Source organism: Choloepus didactylus, chromosome 16, assembly GCF_015220235.1.
Source record: "Choloepus didactylus isolate mChoDid1 chromosome 16, mChoDid1.pri, whole genome shotgun sequence".
Classification (NCBI taxonomy): domain Eukaryota; kingdom Metazoa; phylum Chordata; class Mammalia; order Pilosa; family Megalonychidae; genus Choloepus; species Choloepus didactylus.
In genome coordinates this window covers 6,275,813-6,290,990 of record NC_051322.1, presented here as the reverse complement: position 1 = coordinate 6,290,990, position 15,178 = coordinate 6,275,813, and the positions used below count along the sequence as shown (strand labels likewise).

At 39.4% G+C, this 15,178-nt stretch overlaps 1 protein-coding gene across 2 annotated transcripts in view; it reads right to left on the bottom strand.

Moving 5' to 3' along the window:
- Positions 1 to 13,195, bottom strand: part of LOC119511516 (cytochrome b5) — a 31,665-nt gene extending 18,470 nt beyond the window's left edge. The window contains exon 1 of one of the 2 annotated variants that reach the window (XR_005212191.1): positions 12,944 to 13,195. Coding sequence is in view for 1 of the 2 variants with exons in the window: in XM_037805995.1 (XP_037661923.1) it covers positions 12,944 to 13,072 (129 nt within the window). In the remaining variant the exon portion in view is untranslated. The remainder of the gene's footprint in view (positions 1 to 12,943) is intronic. The other variant, XM_037805995.1, reaches the window with a different exon arrangement.
- Between the last annotated feature and the right edge of the window lie 1,983 nt (positions 13,196 to 15,178).

Below are 15,178 nucleotides of genomic sequence, written 5' to 3'. Positions count from 1 at the left end.
AATCAGCCAACTGATAAATATACTTAAGTCTATATTCCCAAGAAAAACAAGTTCAAAGGTAATAGAAAAAAAAAGCATGCTTTATGAAGACAAAGAGAATGACTTTCAGCCATTACTAAGTTAATTCTCACTGAAATTAGCTGTTACCTCGGCTGCTTCCTGCTGACTTTGAGACTAGAGCCAATAACCATGGCTAATTTTTGCATAAGACAGATAAAGTGTTACTTGCTGCACTGCACTTTTAAGAGAATTTATATGTGAAAGAGGCTACAAAATTCCCCTTTGTAATAAAAGGTATTTGTCACAAAAGGTAAATGTTGGGGACGATTAAGGTAGCATGTATAAAATCCACCCTCAGCGATGCTGGAGATATGCAACATAACAGCTGGGGCTAATGTAACAACAGTTTAAGTTGCCCTCAGCCTTCTATGGAAGTGATAGCCGTTTGCGCCTAAAATTCACATCTAGGGTGCTAGCTTTACTACCTGCCTTCTACCCGGCAACAGCATCTACCAATCCTGTGCTAGCCTTACATCTGCCATCCGCCCTAGCAACAGCAGCAGCCAATCCTAGGCCGCCACCCGTTCGTACTAGCCACTCCCTCTACCTTAGGGTATATATACCCTGCCTCTTCAATAAAGTTTTGCAGCTTGATCAGAAACCTGTCTTGCTGTCATTCCTCGTGTCTCTTGTCCCATACCATTCCTCCCTCACAGGATTTGGAGCTTCCGTTGAACGTCCCGCCGGCCGGGACAGGTAAACACTCAAACAATGCAGGAGAGGATATACTAAACAAATACTAAAGAGAACTAAGACCTGGGGAAAGAAACTGTCACTGCTATGTTAGAACTTGTGAGTGGTCATTAGTAAAACCACTCAAGAGCAATTGGTAACATGTATCAAAACTATAAAAAGCATAAATGATTTGATGCAACAATCCCACTTATAAAGATTTACTGTATGTCTTAAGTTTGCCAGAGCTGCTATAACAAATACTACACGGTGGGTTGGCTTAAATAACAAGAACTTATTGCCTCGTGGTTTTCAAGGCCAGAAGTCCAAAATCAAGGTGTCAGAAATGTCAAGCTTTATCCCCACAGTGGGTAGCATTCTGGGGACGGCAGTCCTCCATCACATGGCGATCTGCTTCATTCTCTCTTCCTGTGGCTTCTTTTGGCTTCTCTGGGTCCAAACTTCTTCTTGATAAGGCCTCCAGTCATATGGATTAAGACCCACCCTGATTCATTCTGGCCCCACCTTAGTGAATAATAAAGTCTTCAAAAGGTCTTATTTACAAATGGGGTCACACCCACAGGGATGTGAATTAAGACTGAAACATGAGGTAAGGATTCAACACTATAGGAAATAATCACACAGGTAAGAAAGTAAACAATAAATTATGCAAGAAGAGAAGAAGGATTACACATTATTACGATAAACCCATATAATAAGGAGATATCCACAAAAAGTGATTTACTGCCATGGAATGGTGTCTTCAACATATAATTCCATGAAAAAAGGAGATTACAAAATGGCATATAGAGTACATTACCATTTATGTAAAACACATACATGCCCAAAGGTGTATGCAAATAGAACTCTCTGGAGAAATGGTTACCAAAATGTTCACAGTGGTTACTTCTGGGTGGTGAAACTCTGGATGGTTTTTATCTTCTTCTTTGCACTTTCCCAACTTCAATTCCTTACAATAATGATGTATTATTTTCCCCCCAAACAATAAGCTTGCATTTTTAAAAGCTCCAGAAAAGGGATGACATCCCATTACGCATAGCACATATTCCTGAAAATTTATATTTCAAGTGAATATTAGTGTGATCAATTATTTTTGTCAATTATAATAGCTACCACTGTAATTTCTGAGATTTGTTCCCACTAAACAAATGGTGGCTGCACCACATAACAAAATTTAATCAAAATAGTGATTTGAATACCTTATATTTACAGAGTGCTTTGTATTTCCAAGTGTTTTGACGCATATTATTTCTCCCAATCTTCACAAGTGGGAGGGAGATCCAGGTGACAGGACATTCCCCACTTAAGAACAAGGAAGTGATTCAGAGCATTTACCTGACTTGCCCAAGGTCACCTCAATAACAGGTCAAAGACTGTAGTTTTCCTAACCCCAATACACCATTTCCCATGAACATCTAGTACAGCCAAGGTAGTTTAGACTCTATGATAATTTACTGTATCAATTAATTTAAGGAGTACTTATTGTCGTCTATGGTTTGAAGGACTTTTAGAATAACAGACATCTGAATTAAGTAGAAGTTAGTGCATTGTTCCTTGATTGACCCTGGCTGGTCTACCTTCTCTTCCGTAGTAACAATATTTATCTATCTTAAAGATAAATAAAAAGCAAAAGTTGATCGGGGGGCGGGGCGGAGGGAGAGTGTTACTATTTCAAAACAAAGTAGCCTAAAGAGTACTCTTGGAATCTCTCAAAAAATAGCAACCTGTTACAAAAATCACTATGTAGAAATACACAGAGAGAGACCTTTTACATGAACACAAGTTCCCATTTTCCACGTGGCCCTGGGAGATGCAGCCCTGCCACCCTGTACCCAAGATGCCTGAGACACTTTTACTACCAAGGATCCCTCTATATTTTCTTCCTACAGATTTCATACTTTCTAATTTTATTTGCAAAACTACATATATTAAATAATAATTAATGTTGTTTCCATTTTATATTTATCAACAACACCTTTCTATTAGTATGAGATACATAATGCTATCAAGCTTCCTTCAAAAAATATAGGTACCTCATATCTTAACCCAAAATACCATAGCCCTATCAACAATAAAAGTTAAGTCACTCTATATTCTTTCAGAATTAAGGAAAGCAAGTCTCAAACACACATACTGTCTTCCTGGATGAGAAACCGAGGTCTCTAGGCAAGGAGCCACTGATTTATCCACAAAGACAGACGTTAAATGCAAAATAACAAAAATTAAGTACTGTTATAAAGAACACACCTTAAGACTCCAAAAGCAAAATTAAGCCAGGAGCTAAATACTTTATAAGGCCAAATGCTGTTAAAGACACAGAGGCAAAGTCTCAGAACCCCAGGGTCACCAGAAAATGTTTAACAGAAACAGGTTTCCACTTTTATAATATAAGGAGGTGGGTGGACATGACACAAAAACATTCTGCTTTACCAAAACAGCAAGATATACATTCTTCTCAAGTGCTCAAGGATCATTCTACAGGATAAACCACATGTTGGGTCATAACACAGGTCTCAATAAATTTAAAAAGACTGAAATTATATAAAGCACCTTCTCTGACCATAAGGGATTGAAGCTGGAAATCAGCAACAGGCAAAGAACTGGGAAAGTCACAAATATATGGAGGTTAAACAATACATTTGACCCACACAATCAGTGGGTAAAAGAAGAAATTGCAAGAGAAGTCAGAAAATATCTCGAAATGAATGAAAACGAGAACACAACATATTAAAACTTATGGGATGCAGCGAAGGTAGTGCTGAGAGGGAAATTTGTAGCCCTAAATGCCTACATTAAAAAAGAAGAAAGAGCTAAAATCAACGACCCAACTGCACACCTGGAGGAACTAGAAAAAGGATAGCAAACTAATCCCAAAGCAAGCAGAAGAAATAACAAATATTAGAGCAGAAATAAATGAAATCAAGAAAAAAAAAAAAGATAATCAACAAACCAAAAGTTGGTTCTTTGAAAAGATCAACAAAATTGACAAACCCTTAGCTACATTGACAAAGAAAAACAGAAAAAAGATGCAAATAAATAAAATAAGAAATGAGGGGGATATTACTACTGACCACAAAGAAATAAAAAAACATCCTAAGAGGATACTATGAATAACTGTATGCCAACAAACTGGACAACTTGGATGAAATGGACAATTTCCTAGAAACACACAAACAACCTACACTGAATCAAGAAGAAATAGAAGACCTCAATAAACCAATCACAAGTAAAGACATTGAATCAGTCATCAAAAACCTCCCAATAAAGAAATGCCCCAGAACCAAATGGCTTCACAGGTGAATTCTACCAATCATTCCAAGAATAAGTAATATCAATCTTGCTCAAACTCTTACAAAAAAACAGGAGGGAACACTACCTAACTCATTCTATGAAGGCAACAACTCCCTAATACCAACGCCAGATAAAGATACTACAAGAGAAGAAAATTACAGACCAATCTCTCTAATGAACATAGATGCAAACTTCCTCAGCAAAATATTTGCAAATCGAATCCAACAGCACATTAAAAGAATTATACACGGAGGCGGGGCAAGATGGCGGCATAGAGAGGAGTGGAAGCTAAGTAGTCCCCATGGAACAACTACAAAAAACCAGAAACAACTAGTAAATAATCCAGAATAACTGCGGGGGGACAAACAAGACCATCCACTCATCATACACCAACCTGAATTGGGAGGAATGCCCAAGAACACAGCATAAAATCTGTAAGTAAAACCTGCGGAACCAAGTCGTGAGTCCCCCTCCCCCATAGCCGGAGCTGCAAAGCCTTGTGGTGCCAGAGAGAAGCTCTCTCCCAGCAAGCAAATATAGCTCAGCTGAGCTTCAACTGGGGTTTTAAGTAGCGAGTGTGAACTGCTCACTACAGGTATGCATCCCCAAAAAACAGAGGCTCTGGGTGACGACTGACCTTGGAGAGCTGGAGGGTCGCCTTGGACTGGGTCTGAAGGGGACTATCTGTTTCTTTTTCGGCTCAGTGGAGAGAGCCCCAGTCATTTTCAGTTTCCAGGGCTGTGACTCTGGGAAGGGTGGAGACAGCACAAGCAGACAGCAAGACCACTGAAATGCTAATGACCTCCACCTGGGGGGTCCATTTCCCTAGGAGGAAAGGGGTGGGGCCCTTTCCATTCAGAACCAGACCCCAGAGCCTGGGGCACCACTGCCATACCTCCTCACACAAGTCAAGAATTATAGGCTAACAGGCATCACATGCTGGGCCGAAAAGCACAGTGACCTGAGGCATCAAAGGGTGGAGCAATTTTCTAAGACAAACCCGCAGGGAAACCAGACACTGAATATTTCTTCTCTCTGGGACCTGAGCCTGTTCTGGTCTGGGAACACCTGATTTGGATAACCAAGGAAACCATGCCTAGACAACAGAAAATTACAACCTACACTAAGAAAAACAAAGTTATGGCCCAGTCAAAGGAACAAACGTACACTTCAACTGAGATACAGGAATTTAAACAACTAATGCTAAATCAAATCAAAAAGTTTAGAGAAGATATTGCAAAAGAGATAGTGGCTATAAAGGAAACACTGGGCATATATACGGCAGAAATCAAAAGTTCAAAAAAACAACTAGTAGAATCTATGGAAATGAAAGGCACAAAAACAAGAGATGAAAGACACAATGGAAACATAAAATAGCAGATCTCAAGAGGCAGAAGAAAACACTCAGGAACTGGAGAACAAAACACCTGAAAGCCTACACGCAAAGGAGCAGATGGAGAAAAGAATGAAAAAATATGAGCAAAGTCTCCAGGAACTCAAGGATGAAACAAAGTACAATAATGTAAGTATCATTGGTGTCCCAGAAGGAGAAGAGAAGGGAAAGGGGGCAGAAGCAATAATAGAGGAAATAATTAATGAAAATTTCCCATCTCTTATGAAAGACATAAAATTACAGATCCAAGAAGCGCAGCGTACTCCAAACAGAAGAGATATGAACAGACCTACGCCAAGACACTTAATAATCAGATTATCAAATGTCAAAGACAAAGAGAATCCTGAAAGCAGCAAGAGAAAAAGCGATCCATTACATACAAAGGAAGCTTAATAAGACTATGTACAGATCTCTCAGCAGAAACCATGGAGGCAAGAAGGAAGTGGTGTGATATATTTAAGATACTGAAAGAGAAAAACCACCAACCAAGAATCCTATATCCAGCAAAGCTGTCCTTCAAATATGAGGGAGAGCTCAAAATATTTTCTGACAGACAATGAGAGACTTTGTGAACAAGACACCTGCCCTACAGGAAATACTAAAGGGAGCACTACAGGGTGATAGAAGACAGGAGTGTGTGGTTTGGAACACAATTTTGGAAGATGGTAGCACAACAATGTAAGTACACTGAACAAAGGTAACTATGAATACGGTTGAGACAGGAAGGTTGGGAGCATGTGAGACACCACAAGAAAGGAGGAAAGATAAAGACTGGGACTGTGTAACTTGGTGAAATCTAGAGTATTCAACAATTGTGATAAAAAGTACAAATATGTTCTTTTACGAGGGAGAACAAGCAAATGTCAACTCTGCAAGGTGTTAAAAATGGGGAGGCATTGGGGGAGGGATGCAATCAGCATAAACTAGAGACTGTAACTAATAGAATCATTGTATTATGCTTCCTTTAATGTAACAAAGGTGATATACCAAGGTGAATGCAGATAAGAGGGGGGGATAGGGGAGGCATGTTAGACACTTGACATTGGTGGTATTGTCTGATTCTTTATTCTACTTTGATTTAAGGTTATTTTTCCTTTGGTGCTTCCTAGCTGTCATTTTTTTTTCCTCTTTCTTTTGCCTCTCTACCTTCTTTGACTCTCCCTCCTGCCTTGTGGAAGAAATGCAGATGCCCTTATATAGATAGTGGTGAAGGTGGTGAATACATAAATGTATGACCATGCAGAGAACCATCGATTATTTACTTGGGATGGAATGTGTGGTGAGTGAACAAAACCATATTAAAAAAAAAAAAAAATGGGTTGATGACAAAACCTCGAGGGCAATATACTGAGTGAAATAAGCCAGACACATAAGGACAATTATTGCAGGGTCTCACTGACAGGAACTAATTATAATATGTAAACTCACAGACATGAAATATAAGGTACCAAGATATAGGACGAGGCTTAAGAATGGGGAGTGGTTGCTTAGTATGAGCAGAATGTTCAATTAGGATGAACTTAAATGTTTGGAAATGAACAGGGGTGTTGGTAACAAGATGTGAGAATAACTAACAGCGCCGAATGGTGTGTGAATGAGGTGGAAAGGGGAAGCTCAGAGTCATATATGTCACCAGAAGGAGAGTTGGAGGCCAAAAGATGGGAATGTATAAAACTGAATCCTATGGTGGGCAATGTCCATGATCAACTGTACAAATACTAGAAATCGCTTCCATGAACCAGAACAAATGTATGACAATACAATTAGAAGTTAATAATAGAGGGGCATATAGGGAAGAACTATATACCTATTACAAACTATATACTACAGTTAGTAGTATTTCAACATTTTTTCATAAACAGTAACAAATGTACTATACCAATACTACGAGTTAACAATTGAGGGGGGTTGGTTAGGGATAGGGGAGGGTTAGAGTTTCCTTTTCTTTTTTCATCTTTCACTTTATTTCTTGTCTGGAGTAATGAAAAGTTTCTAAAAATTGAACAAAAATTAAGTGTGATGGATGCACAGCTGTATGAGGGTACCCAGGGGCAAGTGATTGTACACTTTGGATCTTTGGATAATTGTATGGTATCTGAACAATCTCAATAAAAATGAAAAAAAAATTATACACCACGATCAAGTGGGTTTTATCCCAGGACCCAAGGGTGGTTCAACACAAGAAAATCAATGTAATATACCACAGTAAAAAATCAAAGGGGAAAAAACACATGATCATCTCAATTGACACAGAAAAAGCATTTGACAAAATCCAGCAACCTTTCCTGATATAAACACTTCAAAAGATAGGAACAGAAGGAAACTTCCTCAACATAATCAAAGGCATATATGAAAAACTCACAGATAACATCGTACTCAGTGGTGAAAGATTGAAAGCTTTCCAAGATCGGGAACAAGACACGGATGCCCACTGTCACCACTGTAATTCAACATTGTATTAGAAGTTCTAGTTAGAGCAGTTAGGCAAGAAAAAGAAAAAGTATCCAAAATGAAAGGAAGAAGTAAAATTTTCACTATTTGAAGATGACATGATCCTATATTTAGAAAGTCCTGAAAAATCCACAACAGCTACTAGAACAAATAAACAAGTTCAGCAAAGTGGCGGGATACAAGATCAATATGCAAAAATCAATAGTGTTTCTTTCTATACACTAGTAATGAGCAATCTGAGGAGGAAATAAAGAAAAAATTACCATTTACAATAGCAACTAAAAGAATCAAATATCTAGGAATAAATTTAACAAAGAATGTAAAGGACATGTATAGAGAAAACTCCAAAACATTGCTAAAAGAAATCAAAGAAGACCTAAATAAATGGAAGGACATTCCATGTTCATGATTCGAAGATGAAATATTGGTAAGATGCCAATTCTTCCCATATGGATTTACAAATTCAGTGCAATCTCAATCAAAATTTCAATAGCCTACTTTGCAGAAATGGAAAAGCCAATCATCAAATTTATTTGGAAGACTATGAGGCCCTAAATAGCCAAAAATATCTTGCAAAAGAAGGACAAAGTTGGAGGGTGCACACTTCCTAACTTTCAAGTATATTACAAAGCTAAAGTGGTCAAAACAACATGAAACTGGGACAGCTATATTGACAATGGAATAGAATTGAGAGTTCAGAAATAGACCCTCACATCTATGGTCAACTGATTTTTCACAAGGTTGCCAAGTCCACTCAACTGGGACAGAACAGTCTGTTCAACAAATGGTGCTGGGAGAACTGAATATTCGTATCCAAAAGAATGAAAGAGGACACCTATCTCACACCTTATACAAAAATTAACTCAAAATAGATCAAAGGCCTAAACATAAGAGCCAGCACCATAAAACTCCCAGAAGAAAATGTAGGGAAGCATCTTCAAGATCTTGTGGTAGGGGGTGGTTTCTTAGACTTTACACCCAAACCACAAGTAACAAAAGAAAAAATAGATACATGGGACCTCCTCAAAACTGAATACTTTTGTGCTTCAAAGCACTTTGTCAAGAATATGAAAAGGCAGCCTATTCAATGGGAGAATATATTGGAAACCACTATCCAAAAAGGATTTAACATCCAGAATAAAGAAAGAAATCCTGTAACTCAATAAAAAGAAACACAAGCCAATTTAAAAATGGGCAAAAGACCTGAATGGGCATTTTATCAAAGAAGAAGTACAAATGGCTAAAAAGCACATGAAAAGATGCCCATCTACACTAGCTATTAGGGAAATGCAAATCTAAACCACTCTATGATATCATTTTGCATCTCCTAGAATGGCCACTATTAAACACCATAAGTATTGGAGAGGATTTGGAGATACAGGAACACTTTTTCACTGCTGCTGGGAATACAGAAAGCCACTGTGGAAGACTGTTCCTCAGGAAGCTAAGTATAGAATTGCCATATGATCCAGCAATCCCTCTACTAGGTATAAACTCAGAAGAACTGAAAGCAGGGATGCGAAAAGTGCACACTGATGTTTATAGTGGTATTATTCACAACTGCCAAAAGATGGAAACAACCCGTGTCCATCAACCGATGAATGGATAAACAAAATGTGATATATACATACAATGGAATATTATTATTCAATAGTATAAGAAATGAAGTCCTGATGTATGTGACAACATGGATGAATCTTGAGGACATCATGTTGCGTGAAATAAACCAGACACAAAGGACAAATATTGTATGATCTCACTAAAATGAACTAATTACAAAGAGCAAACTCATGGAGTTAACATCTAGAATACAGATTACCAGCAGATAGAATTGAGGGTAGAGAATGGGGAGCTGATGCTTAATCTGTGCAGAATTTTTAATAAGGTTGATTAAATGTTTGGAAATGGGAAAAAGTGATGGTAGCACATTTATCTTGAGTGTAATTAACAGCATTGCGTTGTGGGTATGATTGTGCTTGAAAGGGTAAGTGTAGGATCCTTTATGTCACTAGAAGGAAATTACAGAATGAAATATGGGACTGTACAACATAGTGAACCCTGTTGTGGACAATGAATCTGATTATTAGTACAATATAAGAATGTTCTTCTATGAACTAGAACAAATGTATGTCAGTATTACAAGCATTAATAACAGGGTGGTAAACGGGAAAAAACACTCCTAATGCTCTAATGCAAACTATGGACTATACGTAGCTGTAATAATTCAATATTCTTTCAACAGTTATAACAAAGGTACCACGCCAATGCTGTGTCAATAAGGGGTGGGTATAAGGGGTATGAGGTTCTCCTTTGGAGCAATGAAAATGTTCTAAAGTTGATTGTGGTGATGAAGCACAACTCTATACTGAAAGCCACTGATAGCAAACTTTGGATGAATTGTATGGTGTACAAATAAAACTGCTTTAAAATATAAGGGGGGACTTGCTCCAAAATGTTAAAAGGCCATAGAGGTGGGGGAGGGTAAGGGATTTTGGAGTTCTCTGTCTGGAATTTGTATTATTTTTGTAACTGGCCTGTATGTTTGAAAGTATTCCAAAATAAAGTTAAAAACTTTTCAGGTATATATCTATTTCACAGCTTAAACATCCACTGACTTCAACTAATTACAACAGTTACTATAATTGCCACTAATTATGTGATACTTTCTCCTCTTCTTCCATAGCTCTTTTTAAAACCGAATAAATGCTGCTGCTGAAATCAAATAACTGTCCTCAACGTTTTATAATCATTCAACTTGCTAATAATATCCTCTGATATGACAACACAATCTCACAAATATAAACTTAAAAACTAGCACTCAGGATTGAAAAAAAAAAATCTAGTTCATATATGTAGGCAGTAAAGCTCATAATCTTATAGGTAAGTACCAGACAGTAACTGAACACCTCCTGCTATTCAAACTGCCTTTAATAATGAGCCAGGCTTCTCTCAGGTTTCTATCCCTCCTCTTGAACAAAAACAGCTTCATAAGGCCATTATTTCAGGAAGAAAAAGCAAACATTGACAACAACTTAGAAACGTGAACCTTTGGTTTTTGACTGGAAGGTTATAAGTTTTATAATACTCTCTTGTTTCAACATCACCTGCCAGATTTACACCTTTACCTAAAAACTCTTAATAACCACATAGCTACAGGCAAGTGATGCTACAGGAAGAAAAGGAATATCCAGACTTGCCCCCTACAGTTGTAGAAGTTTATAAGTAACAGCTAGTGTTTACTGAGCAGACCATATGCCTGCTATCGTGTTAAGTGCTCAACAAGCATTATTTTATTTATGCCTTATGACAACCCTGTAAAATAGGCACTATTATCATCCTACCATTTTACAAACAACCTGAGGCACAGAGAGTGTAAATAGCAGATTTTGGACTTCCAGCCTTCAGGCCAACTCACTGTGAAGTATTTGTCACAGGAGTTCTGGCAAGCAAAGACAAACCGTAAATCTTTAATGAAAACACATGGGTCTAGGAAGAAGTAAAACTGTCCAGTAGCTAATCTTGACAAAGACCTCTGAATTAAGATTTTTTTTTTTGTATGAAAATGTTTATTTAGCTTTTTTATAATAGCTAAAAATTGGACTCAATTCAAATGCCCAATGACTGGTGAATATGTGAACAAAACATGGTGTTATACAATGGAATAGTATTCAGAAACTAAAAGAAACAAAACACCAGGATTGAATTAAGATTATGTGCATTTATTTAAGATGTAACCCAAATGGGCGCAGGAAGCCACCTGTGGAGAATCTGAGACCAGCCTGAGTAGACCAAAGAGAGGCCCAGAAAGCAATGCTGGAGGTAAAGGTCCATCAGCAGGACCCTGCATTAAGCAAGAGATGGTCACACAGAGTACAAAAAAATAAAAACGGAAATGGAAAAAAATGTCCAAAAACCGCAGACTCCAGATGTGCTGAGGCTAGCGCACAGAGTCAATGGTGACGCCAGGCTGCCTCCCTTTCCCAAGTTACCAACAAGCTGCAGGGACACTTGGGCAAGCAAGTGAAAGTACAGGGAGGACAAAGGCAGTTCTAAGGCCCAAAGAACACAGTGCAAAGCTTGGAAAAACCCTGTTTTAGGAGCAGTTATAAGGTAATTTGAAATGGGGGAAAAAAAAAGGCAAATGCTTCATAATATAAAGTATTCTATTATTCTTTTATAAGTGCTGCTTCTTTACAACATGACTACACAAAGCATACACTGTATCTTAAAATCCTAGAATTACATATGCTACGTGGGGGGTGAGAGGGGAGTGTCAATTAGACCTGATGTTATTAGGGGTTATTTCAAGAAACTCTAATGGGAAATGAACTCGAGGTGCACAAGAGTTTGTGGAAAGAAAATACTCGACTGATCCAGAAGAGCACAAGGGGCTCAGACAGGTCAAATCTGATTTCTTACTACAAACCACTTGTAACTCAAACCACTCGTTTATCTTCTGGCACTCAACCAAACGACATTTAAGAGTAAAATGCATTATCAACTAACATTAACCCCAACTGTTTTTGAAAGCAGTTGTTTTGTTTTGTTGTTAACATTTTCTGCAAAACAGGATTCCCTTGATGTAAACTGTGACCCAGGCTTCTATTCTCGCCCTTTTCCCCAAACTATGTAAATAATTTCCATCACTAAACGTTTTCATGAATTGCGGGGGCTGGGAAGGAGGGGAATTAGTGTCGGCTTAAGATTTGTAATTCAAACTCCCCCAAAGTGCTAAAACACATCACATCCATAGGCAGCAAAGAGAGTTAGTTACTAGAAAATCCCCTTCGAGTTTACCGCAAAAAACAATTTAATGCAAATAATCTTATCAAAGGAAGGTTTTCCTTTACGTTAAGCCAAGTTCTTGCACAACTTCCAAAGTCGCCTAAGGACCAAGTGCCTCTCTCAGAGGCAAAATCTCGGCCCCCTTCCTACTTGGTCCCAGCCGCACAGGGCGCTCTCCCGGGGCGCGGTGGGGAGCCCTCCCGCAGGGGCGCGCAGCCCTCACGCAGTCTCCAGCAGCCCCCGGGACCCCGGCCAGCCGGCGCCCCTCACCTCCTCCAGGAACTTGGTCACGTCGTACACCTGGTAGTGCAGGATGATCCAGGTGCTCTTGCTGTGGTTGTGCTTCTGGATCTCCTCAAGCGTGTAGTATTTCACGGTAGCGTTCGCCGGCTCCGCCATCTCCGCAAGCCGCGAGCCTCAAGAACCGAGCGCACACACCGCGAACGGGAGACAGATTGTATCTCGGAGGCTCCGCCCTGGACATTCCCAGCTCCGTCCGGCCCCGCCGACAAGGAGTGAGCAGGCGCAGCGCAGGGGTGCGAACCCGGAGGAAGCCTCCGCCGATTGGTCCGAAGTCTTGTCACTCGGAGGCGGCCCGCTCCCAGTCGACGCCTCCGCGGAGCGCGCGGGTGACTGATTGGTCGGAACAGATGCTCGTCAGAATCACGCGGCGTGGCCGAAAGCCGCACAGGCGCGGCGCGCGGAGCTGGTGAAAGGGCGCGGCGGGCGGGGCCTCAGGGTCGCGTGGTGTGTTGCGATCAAAGCAGCCACCCACGCGGACCTTAATTGGTTAGGATAGTTAGGCTCTAAGTCCGTAAAATGGACACTGTGGGTAAACGTAGCATGTAGGTAAATATAAAAGAGCTCCTGAACTAAGAGTACGGAAGACATTTTAAGAACAGTTTCGTAACGGTGAAGTGTGTTGCCCAAAATAACATTAAACTTTTACTAGCTGTAACTTTGCTGTCCGCCCCGCGCTCGAGATGTGGATTACCTAGTTCTCACAGGACACGAAAAACTCCTGAGAAATCTGAAGTCTTTTCTTTTTAATAAAAAGTGAAAACTTCCTAATTATTCCTGGCACTCTGAAGTAGCTTTTCCACTGATGACCACTTATCAGTCAAGCACTGGCAGTAGTTCATCTATCTCGTCTCAATTGTATATTGTTTAAGGAAATCATAAACTAGCACTGTTTACTAGGAGCACTTAGAATAGAGTCTGGAAGAGGCCATCCCTCCCAAGCCAGGCCCTCCTCTTCCCCTAATGCCACGTGTATGAAGAATTACAAGTGTTAGACAAAAACTGGAAAAATCACAGCCTGTTAAAAAGTAATTTGATATATTGTTATCAAGGCCCTTTCCAGCAGTGGTGGCTGGAGTGGTGAAAGAACCACACAGTATGATACACAGCTAGGGCCTCCTCCCAGGGGACTCAGCCCAGTTCTCACACATATTAGGTGCTTCATGAATGCCTCAAAGAAAACATCTTCCTGCGCATTCCAAATACTTTTTCTTTCACTCACTTTCATGCCAAGCAAACATTTGCAAGTGTTAACACTTTGCTACTCAGAAATATTTCTAAAGGACTACGTAGTGTTAACAAGAAAAGAAGGTAAATTATTTGTCCTATAATACTAATCAGTTGTGGTTCATATAGAATATACAAATGTCTGATTACACATTGACCAATGAAAGATAATGCTGAAGTAATTTCTAAGAAGGCTCCACACTTTTTTTTTTACTTTTTTATTCTGAAATACTTGTAGATTCACAGGAAGTTGCAGAGATAAGAGGTTCTGTGTTCCCTTTACCCACAGTGCTCCCCAATGGTACATTTTATGTCACCATAGTACAATATCAAAACCAGGACTTTGACATTGGTACGAGGTGTGTTCCTAGTTCTAAGTCATTTTATCACACGTAGATTTGTGCAAACAGCACCGCAATCAAGATACAGAACTGCAAAGATCTACGGGTTCCACCCCACTCTAGTCACACCTACCACTTTCCTTCACCTTCCTTAACCCCTTGTTTTCCAAGTCTATAATTCTGTCATTTTGAGAATGTTATGTAAATGGAACTGTACAGTATATGACCTTTTGAGACTGGGTTTTTTCACTTGGCATAAAAATACTCTTGACATCCAACCAAGTTCTTGTTTCTTTCAATAGAGCATTTCCTTTAATTGCTAAGTATTATTGAGTGGAATGGATGTACCACTTTTGTTTAGCCATTCACCCACTGAGGGACAAGGTGCAAGTTTTTCTTCTTTGGATATTACAATAAAGCTGCTATGAATAACTGTGTACAGGTTTTTGTGTGAACATAAAATTTTATTCCTCTAGGTGTGACTGCTGGGTCATGATGGTAAGTGAAGGTTTAGATTTTTTTAGAACTGCCAAACAATTATATTAGAGTGCTGGCATTTTATATTCCCACCAGCCATCAATAAAGGACTCCAGTAAGAGGATTAAGACCTACTCTGGACCATGCCTTAACTGAAGTA